General features: G+C 40.1%; 1 protein-coding gene across 1 annotated transcript; it reads right to left on the reverse strand.

The window, feature by feature from the left end:
* Positions 1–7,182: 7,182 nt before the first annotated feature.
* RNASE10 (ribonuclease A family member 10 (inactive)) lies at positions 7,183–8,501 on the reverse strand. Its single transcript, XM_036880664.2, is given in 4 exon segments — positions 7,183–8,099; positions 8,101–8,258; positions 8,261–8,334; positions 8,458–8,501. Coding segments are annotated over 4 exon segments (684 nt in total). The 3' UTR covers positions 7,183–7,691.
* Between the last annotated feature and the right edge of the window lie 1,552 nt (positions 8,502–10,053).

Raw genomic sequence — 10,053 nt, forward strand, 5'->3', positions numbered from 1 at the left:
GTCCATGAGCATGGGATAGATTTCCATTTATTTATGTCTTCTTTAATTTCTTTCATTGGTGTTTTATAGTTTTCAGAGTACAGCTCTTCCACCTCCTTGGTTAAGTTTATTCCTAGGTATTTTACTCTTTCTGATGCAATTGTCAATGAAATTGTTTTCCTGATTTCTCTTTCTGTTACTTTGTTGTTAGTATAGAGGAAAGCAACAGATTTCTGTATATTGATTTTATATCCTGAAACTTTGTTGAATCTAGTTCTATAAATTCTAATAGTTTCCTGGTGGAATTTTGGGGGTTTTCTGTACATAGTCTCATGTCATCTGCAAATAGTGACAGTTTAACTTCTTCCTTACCAATTTGGATTCCTTTTATCTCTTTATCTTGTCTGATTGCCTTGGCTAGGACTTCCAGTATTATGTTGAATAAAAGTGGTGACAGTGGACATCCTTATCTTGTTCCTGCTCTTAGAGGAAAAGCTGAAAGCTTTTCAACATTGAATATGATGTTGGCTGTAAGTTTGTAGTGTATGGTTTTTGTTATGTTGAAATATGTTCCCTCTATATTGAGAGTTTTTATCATGAGTAGATGTTGAATTTTGTTAAATGCTTTTTAGCATCTATTGAGATGATCATACAGTTTTTGTTCTTCCTTTTGTTAATGTGGTGTATCACATTGATTGATTTATGAATGTTGTACCATCTTTACATCCCTGGAATAAATCCCTTTAGTTGTAATAGATTATCTTTTTGGTATACTTTTGAATTTGGTTTGCTAATATTTTGTTGATGATTTTTGCACTTGTGTTCATCAGGGATGTTGGTTTGTAGTTTCCTTTTTGGTAGTGTCTTTGTCTGGTTTTGGTATTAGAGTAATACTGGCCTCATAGAATGAGTTTGAAAGTACTCCTCCTTTTATTTTCTGGAATACTTTAAGAAGGATGGGTGTTAGCTCATCTTTGAATGTTTGGTAGAATTAACCCATGGAGCCATCTGGACCAGACTTTTGTTTTTTGGGAGTTTTTTTGATTACCAGTCCAATTTCATTACTGGTAATTGGTCTGTTCATGTTTTTCATTTCTTCCTGGGTCACTCTTGGAAGACTCTATATATCTAGGAATTTATCCATTTCTTCTAGGTTGTCCAATAAACTGGACAATTTTTCATACAGTTCTCTTGTAATTTTTTGAATTTTTGTGGTGTTGGTTGTAACTTCTCCTTTTTCAGTTCTAATTTTGTTTATTTGCATCTTCTCTCTTTTTTCTTGATAAGTCTGGCTAAGGGTTTGCCTATTTTGTTTATCATCTCAAAGAAATCAGCACTTGGTTTCATTGATTTTTTTTCGGTTATGTTCTTAATCTCTATATTATTTATTTCATCTCTGATCTTCATTATGTCTGTCCTTCTACTAATTCCAGACTTTGTTCTTTTTCTAGTTCCTTTAGTTGTAGGGTCAGATTGTTTATTTAAGATTGTTCTTGTTTCTTGAGATAGGCTTGGATTGCTTTAAACTTCCTTCCTTAGAACTGCTTTTGGTGCATCCCACATAATTGGAACCATTGTGTTTCTGTTTTCATTTGTCTCCATGCATTGTTTGATTTCTTCTTTGATATGTTCCTTGATCCACTGATTATTTAGAAGCATGTTATTTAGCCTCTATGTCTTTGGTTTTTCCATTTTTTTTCCTTGTAATTGATTTCCAGTTTCATTCCACTGTGGTCTGAGAAGATGCTTCATACAATTTCAGTCTTCTTAAATTTGTTGAGACTTGCTTTGTACTAATATGTGATTTATTTTGGAGAATATTCCATGTGCACCTGAGAAAAATGTATTCTGTTGCTTATGGGTAGAATGTTCTGTATATATTTGTTAAGTCTATCTGGTCTAGTGTGTCATTCAATGCCTCTGTTTCCTTCTTAATTTTCTGTCTGGATGATCTATCCACTGATATTAATAGAGTGTTAAAGTCCCCTGCTATTATTGTATTGATGTCAGTTTCTCACTTTAGATCTATTAGTATTTGGCTTACACATTTAGGTGCTCCTATGTTGAATACATAGATGTTTATGACTGTTATTTGTTTTTCAATGGAATTAGATGAAAAGGAGCTTTCTGATGAGTCTGTTCATGACATTAGCTTTAGAATAATAACTTAAAATAGTGACAGGAAAATAGTCAATAACCAGTTTGACCTATATGTTCATTTCTTCCCCTCCTAAGTGTTAAAAGCTATATATTATAACATTTAATGTTGAAATTCAACTGTTTTACAGAAATACATCATTTTGATTGGTACCAGTCAAATGATGCATATTAATTGACAAAGGCTAAGAAAAGAGTACTATTTAAAAATTACCCATAGTCCATCAGCCCAAGAAAATTCTGATTAACTTATTGATATATCTCTTCCCAGATTTTACTCAGTAAAAGAAGTGCTGGAGTACTTAAGCTTGAGACAGAGGTGAATGTCAAAACTCACTGTACAGTTCCAATCATGACACTAATGCAATGGTGCCATCTGGTGGCATAACTCACACACATAGATGCTAAAGGTTGTTTTTTTTGAGAAGTGAATATATAAAAGAGGAAAAATTATACGTATTATACCTACTATACATTCAGCACCTACCATTTCCATGGTGTTACACATGCACACACACACACACACACATGTACATACACATGTATTTTTTTAACAACATTGAATTATCTTTTATGTTAAAGAGAAATTTATTTGTCCAAGTCTACAAAATTAGTTCTATTTGTTGGCAAAGCGCATTCTCTTCACTTACTAAATTGTCTCCACATCTCTGAAGATTTCACTTGAAAAACATTATGTAGAAGCGAACAACACAAGCACTGATGTGGAACTATCCAGATAAGGGCATGTGGCAAGACTGAAGGTGGGTAAAGAGTGAAACATCCGCGGTGTCTGCACACCCTGAGCACTATGATGTAATTTTCCTTTAGGAAAATGTCCTTTAGGAGAAATGCCTGAACCATGGTGTAGCTCTGGGAGGAAGGGGGTTCGCTGTCCGAAGCACGTTCGCTATGAATCCGCTGAGACCTAAGGAAGACAAGGGCGAGGGTTTGGAAATGAAAGGGTTTTATTCTCAGGGTTCAGTCTCTCCTCGCTCCAAACCCGGGCTCCTCGACTGGCTCCCTCCCCTCGCCTCTCTCCGCTTGCCCCACCCCCTCCTGCTTGGCTTCCGCAACCAAGCTCCTTTCTCCAGGCTGCCAGGCTCTGCTTCCCCAGTTCCTTTCTCCCAGAGGAACTCCGTGGGCGGATGCCTGGTGACTGGCCAGCGCCTGACCAATTATGTACCAGGATCCGGAGGGGAGGAGAGAATGGCTGCTTCTCCACCCTTTACCCTACATCAGCGATGCAGTGACTGACCTGCAGCTCTGCTGCTAGTAAACAGCACACTAAAGTGCAACCAGGCTCTTATATGTATATACAGTGGGCACTGTCAAGGTCAGATGGGAATGCTGTTCGAAAACGTACATTTTCCCCACACGTCTTCTCTGGAAATATTCTTAAGTGAACCTGGATTCAACATACTGAATACATGACTATGCGGCCACCATGAATAATCCACTCAAATTTAAAGAGTACATGTGATTGAAGTTGGGAGAGAGAAGAGAGAATGAAGGGAAGACAAAGGAAGTTACTACCCTCATCTTGCAAGATAGGGACTCAAAGAGTGTGTGCACAGTGAACGAATTCATGAGGATTTGTATCAGCAAGTGGAGAGAATCTTTGGTTAGGGGAGACACTGAGTCACTGAGAATTGGTTTAGAAATGGCCTGCCCAATAAAAGGTATGCAAAGTTAAATAATAATTAAATGCTATATTTTGTCTGTCAAACTGTCAGAGATTAAAATTAAACATAACACCAAATTATGCAAAGGATATAGTGGCCCAGGTCCATGCTGTATACTGGTGGTAGGAGAGTAAGTACAACTTTACTGAGAGGAAATAAATAGGTACTTAAAGCTTTAAGATTATTTATACTCTGATCTAATAAGTTCTCTCTGAAGAACTTGTTTTAAGGAACAGAATCTGTGCAACTTATTTATTGCTGGAAGTCAACTTAATATCTTACCTAGATGCTAGTCTTTAAGGCAGGCTCTATGATAACTATATTAGATAAGCAAAGCCAGGTGAAGGGTTTAGAAAAGCCTAGAGCAACTTTTCCCAACCAGAAATACCAGTTCTAGAAAATGTTATTAAATGATTAAAGAGATAGTCGAGGAATTTCATGGTGAAATAAATTCAGAAATGCTGAATATGATCCCTGCTTTTTATTGATTTGCACGCATATTAATATTAAAGTTTATAAGATCTGAATAAAAGAAATCTACTTTAACTCTGTTTAGCCCAGCATTTCCGAAGTCATTTCGATGTCTCTGTTAACAATCTTTGAAACACTGATTCACAGAAAAACTGCCATGGGGGGATAGTAATGGAAACCCCAAGATGCCTAGACTCTACCTGTTAAATCAATCTTGCTGGACCAAGGATGCTGGGATTATATTTATTGTATTTTTAAAATACCCCAAGGTGATTGTAATCAGAGTCCCCCAAGGCTAAGAAAAACTTGTATAAAGTTGTAAAGACAATATTTGAGTGCCTTGTAAATGGTAAGGGAGTCATTTTTTGGGCCTTGGTTTCTCCTGTCTAGTCACCGTACTACGTTCAGCGCTACGTTACCCAACAGGTGCTGGCAAAGCAAGGGCCAGAGGAGATCGAGAATGAGAGTGACACTATTGTTTGTGAGGAGACAGATTTTGAAAAGAAACTGTATTTCATATATTCAAAAGGATTAAAGTAGTGATCCTGTTAAAAATCCAAACTTTGTTGGAAACTGAGTTTTCTTACACATATACTATGATTTAGTTGGGTGGTTGTTGTTGTTTTAAATATTTTGGGTATGTCCATAATCATCTAGAATGTTGGGCCTTTAAAGACGTACTCTGACCCTATGCTCACATCCCAAGAGAAAAACTCAAAACCCAGAGGTTCTGTCTTGCATACTCTTACCCTCACATGCTCTCTCTCTCTCTTTCTCTTGTTCTCTCACATTTTCCTATAGTTCCTTTTACATATGTGCTTAGCATAATAAATGCTTTTTGACTGATGCAAAGACTAAGAATCCAGGCCCTAAACTTTACTTCGAGTTGAATCTCACCATTTTAGGTCCAGGTGAGCAAACTGAATAGTGCCTCAAATGGGGAATAGCACAAAGAGAGGGGGGCAGGCCGGTTCCATTTGAATTAGGGATTAGCCACTTAGGCACTGGGTGATCTTGGTCAAGGCAAACTTGGCTTCTCTGAGCCTGTTACTTATCATTCCATAGGAGCTAATAACCTCCTTACAGGGATTACATAAACCAAAACACGTGGCAGCATCAGGTAGAGCACCTAGCATGTAGTGATAGCTATATCCTATATCCATCCTGCTTGTCTTGAAAAGAAAATAATTTACTGAGCCCTCTGAAACATGAATTAGTCTGCTCAGCAATTTTTATTTGTGCAGTTTTTGATAGAAGTCAGAAAACTTGCTCCTCTTAAATGATTCTGTTTCATACAATTTTTGTAACTTCTGAGGAAGTACTGGATAATCAATAAACAGGTAATCACTGATCAGTAAATGCATTGATGAAGAATTTAGAAGAAACTGATAGGTGCTTCCACAAAGATGTTTATGGCCCAATGGTATATTCAAATTAATTAAGGGCTGCTAATTAAATAGTATATATAGGTCCAAAATCCATTACTTGAAACTTATAAAGCCAATGCATTTTGAAACTTGGAATATTTCAGATTTTAAAAAGCAATATTGTGTGAGTGTATGTGTCTGTTACTTAAAACACCCCTAGATGAGTCTGTCTGAGACAGTACAAATGGTATTTCCTCAGTGAAATGTGTGATGGTCATGAAGCATAAAAAAAGATAACAAATAGATTTTGCATCTAAATGAGTTTGGGTGCCATTTTGAAAGAGCATTTTGAGTTCAGAACTTTGAGGTTTTAGGAACAGTGCATATACTGAGGACAGGTTACAGGGGCTAACACATATGCACTCAAGTGCAGAAAGGGCGCTAAGTTGGAGGTGGAAAACTTGGTGGAAGTTTTGAGTGAAGCAGCATTTGAGCTATCATGAGTTAATGTCCCGTCCCTAGTGAATGAGACGTCCACAACGTCAATTCACCATGTTATATCAGCCATGGAAGCTGTGTTCTGCTTGAGCCACTAGGAACCCTCAGAGTTTTATAAGTTGTCTTCCTGAGATAGTGTCAACCATGAGATAACAGCCTGACCGCTGAGACTGTCCAAAATGGAGACTGGCAGGGGGAGATAGGAGTTCAGTGTGGGAACCTTAAGGAAACAAGCTGATGGGAAACTGTAAGAGGACGTAGTCTCATCTGTGAATGAGAACATACAGGCTTCAATTCCTTGCTAATTCTGGTCTCTTATTTATTCATCCTATCCAGTGGATCCCTTGGCTTCCGTCAGGAAGAAGTCAGTCTTGTAACCCTTCCACATTCCTAAATGCCTTCAGTTCACCTAGTGGGAAAATTCCTCACATGGCCAATTTTCTCTCCCATATCCGCTCTTCTTTCCTCTCCCCCCACCTCACTTCTCATTTTCTCCCTCACCTGAGACAATTTTTTTGTCTGTTTTCTCTGAAAGGGCTTCCCCATCAGGAAGAGGTAGGTTCCACCCTGGCCAGGTCCTTGCTTCCTGCCACTCCTCCACCCTCTCTGAAACGTTGGGGCCCCTGCAGATGCAGCCCTACATGCTGTTTCTGTGAGGTCATTGCCAGGAGAGGGGAGTCAGAGGTGAAAAGGGACATATTGAGCCAGGGGGGTCTAGAGGCAACACATTTAACACAGTTAAGTGAACAGGAAGCATGAGGGAAAAACAGGAAAGTAAAGCCCAGGTCAGAGTAAGCTGACCCTTTTCTTCCCTCCAGTCTCGCATTCACGGATATCCCTGACTTGTGAGTGTGTTACCATCTAAGAAGGTGACTCAAAGGAAAAAGCCGAGGGGGAAGAAATCTCAAAATCAAGTTACACAGCAAATCCTTATAGCTATTTTCTTGGATTCCCTCCTGTGTCCATGCAATGTCTAACCACACTATTTCTTAATGGAAATTAATTCAGAGGAAATAGACTGTGGGCAGCCACTTAACTCCTTTATTTATTAAACCCCATAGTGTTTCTCCTCCCCAAGTAGATCCATTCCCTTCTCCGCAGAGAAGTGCTGTGTGGGAAGCCCAGGAGGCTTACGTGACTGACCTAGAAGCTCAGGGTGGGAGGCAGGGAAGAGCCTGGGTAGAGGATCCATTAAACCCTGCAGTCAACACCCAACAGACTGGGGAATTGACAGATGACTGGAATCACAGAAGAGATGAGAGCAAATTTTTGCTAACCTCTTTCCAGGGCAGGAGATAGGATCTGAGAGACCTAGACCCTAGAGAGACTATACATCATTACCCTAGTCGGCCCTCTAACCCCAGGAACAAAATGCAAGTTGAGCCAATGCTAGGGCAAAGAAGAATTATATTTTCAGAGGAGCTGATAAAGAAATAGGCCAGCTCTCCTCCCAGAATCTTTGTTGCAGAATACCTAAGAGGCAGAAAACAGCCTGAGAAAGAGGAAGGGGAATGGAAGAGGAAGAGGAGAAGTTGCTTCATTGTCCAGATATTAACTGTACCTTCATGTCACTACAGGATATGATAATGAACTTTTCAAAAATTAAAGAGACATAATTGCAGTGAGGAGTGACTTGGCCTGATCTGGATAACTTGCAGAATGTCAAATCAAAAGGACTGGTGATTTTGTGACATTTGCCTCCCTTGAGCTCACAGGCAACAGTAGGACTGTTACAGACATTTCTGACAGTATTTAGATCCTCATGGATGAACGTGTACTCAGTTATGCGCATGCGGTTGTGCTCCTTCATCTTGGGGGCCATCAGGGTGTTGCATTCCCTGGCCATCAGGTGAAGCCTAAGATAGTCTTTTTTGCTCTGAAAGAGAGCCTCAGTTCTGAGCATCTTGTTCCCTCCAACTTCATCTTCGCTGAGGACTGTCTTCTGGCCAGCCAGGTGGCACCACTCCTTTGTTGCTAAACAGCAAGGTTTCTGTGGTTCGGGTGCCCGCTCCCTCCTTAGTGGCCTTGGCCTCGTCGTGTGAGTCACTGGACCAAAATTCATTCAGCAGCTCATCGTTACCCTCCAGGACAGCTGCGGCAAGTGAAGGCCCAATCCTAGGCCCGGCCTGAGGCTCAGCATCAGCAGCACCATCATGAAGCAGATCTGCACCAGAGTCAGCCTTGTTTCACCAGGGGGAGGGGAACAGAGGGCGGACTCTGCGATGAAACCCAGCTCCAGTAGAGACCCTAGGCCCCTAACCCCTGACAGGATAGCCTGTGGGGTCTCCTTTCTCTTCACTCACCCTATCCCCACCAAGGCAGAGGTCCTTCCCCAGTCTTTTCCCATCGCTCCTGTCCCTCCCCACCACAGTCCCTGTTGTTGTGTAATAATGTGTGGTTCTTACAAACAAAAAGATGGCCAGGGGAAGCAGCTCTGAAATTAGTTCACATATGGTGAATCAGTGGGCAAAGATGTCATCAATTGACTCTTAAATCAAAATTAGTGGCAAATAACCCAAGAGAAAGGTTGAGAAGACAGTAAGCACAGTATCATGCTTTCCAAGAAAGACATTCTTAGATCCTTGTTCCCAGCAAAGGCCTAGAATTATTGCAGGAGACCAGCTCTCTACTTTTATCCCAAATTTATTTTTGCTGATTCAAGTATCTCTTATTCTCCTTGCCACCCAACCTTCCCAAAAATGATCAGCTGGAAGAAAAAAAGTTTTACAATGCTAAGGCCAGGTGAGAGCGACTGCCGGGTCTCACACATCAGGGCCCTGCTCAGACTACATCTTGTTGTGCCAATCCCTTCTGCTACTAAAGATCTCTTAGCACTTGGGTGTCTCCTGCTGGTTAGTTTTATACTATTAAGGAAATAATGAAAGAAGAATGAAACCAAACAACTGACCTCCTGGGGTTCCCCTACTAATAAGGATCCTCATGAGAGCTGAGAGAAGTACCCTGCATCTTTGTGCTGCTAGGCCAGTCTACTCCCCCTATCAGGGAGAGACCTTCTCTGCCAGGAAAAAAAAATTTCTTAAGAACATTATTAGACAATTGATAAAATTAGAATATATTCTATGGAGAAGATAGGAGTATTATATCATTGTTTGATAAACTGAATTCAAAATTTGTACTGTGATCATTTCAGATAATATCTTTGTTCTTAGAAAACGAACCCTGAAATATAAAGGAGCAAAGGAGTATGATGTATGCGACCTGTTCTCAAATGGTTCAAAATATAGATGTATGTATGTGTGTACGTGTGTGTTTATAGACAAAGAAAGAAAATTAGTTTTTAAATGAGGGGAAAGGTTTTTCAAAATTGTGTATCTGGATAAAGGGTATCCAGGAGTTCCATATTGTTTTCATGTACTTTTCCTTAAAGTTGAGAATATTTCAAAAAAGTTTTTTTAATTTTTAGAAGAAAAAGAACTTCCCAGTTATTCACGGTGACACCCAACTCCACTGTGACCTACCTACACACCTAAGTAGCTTCAAAGATTCTTGTGTCCTTCTGTTCCCCAGGTTCTTCCCTCCCAGGGTTTCCTTCTCTCTGTGTAATACCCAGGAAGCTGGTCTGCAGAAAAATGGGTATCTCCCAGTGGATCATGTGTTTTTAAACCCAAACTTCCTCCCTAAGCCCACGCACCACCCCCGCACTCCCCAAAACAGCACTGAATAAAATCACTCAGCCAGTGCCCCACTATGTTCCCACAAACACTTTGAAGGAAGGCTATATGAGCATTGGGGCAGATCCAGACACCCAGCACAGGAAATGTCTCCACCCTGTGAAGCGGCAGTTTTGTCTTGACAGTTTTTCCACTTGAGTTACACCCACTATCCTGCAGTTTACAGCAGCTTGACCTTGCCTTAAATTTTAAACTAAGTCATTTCCT

The sequence above is a fragment of the Manis pentadactyla genome, chromosome 11 (genome assembly GCF_030020395.1).
Source record: "Manis pentadactyla isolate mManPen7 chromosome 11, mManPen7.hap1, whole genome shotgun sequence".
Classification (NCBI taxonomy): domain Eukaryota; kingdom Metazoa; phylum Chordata; class Mammalia; order Pholidota; family Manidae; genus Manis; species Manis pentadactyla.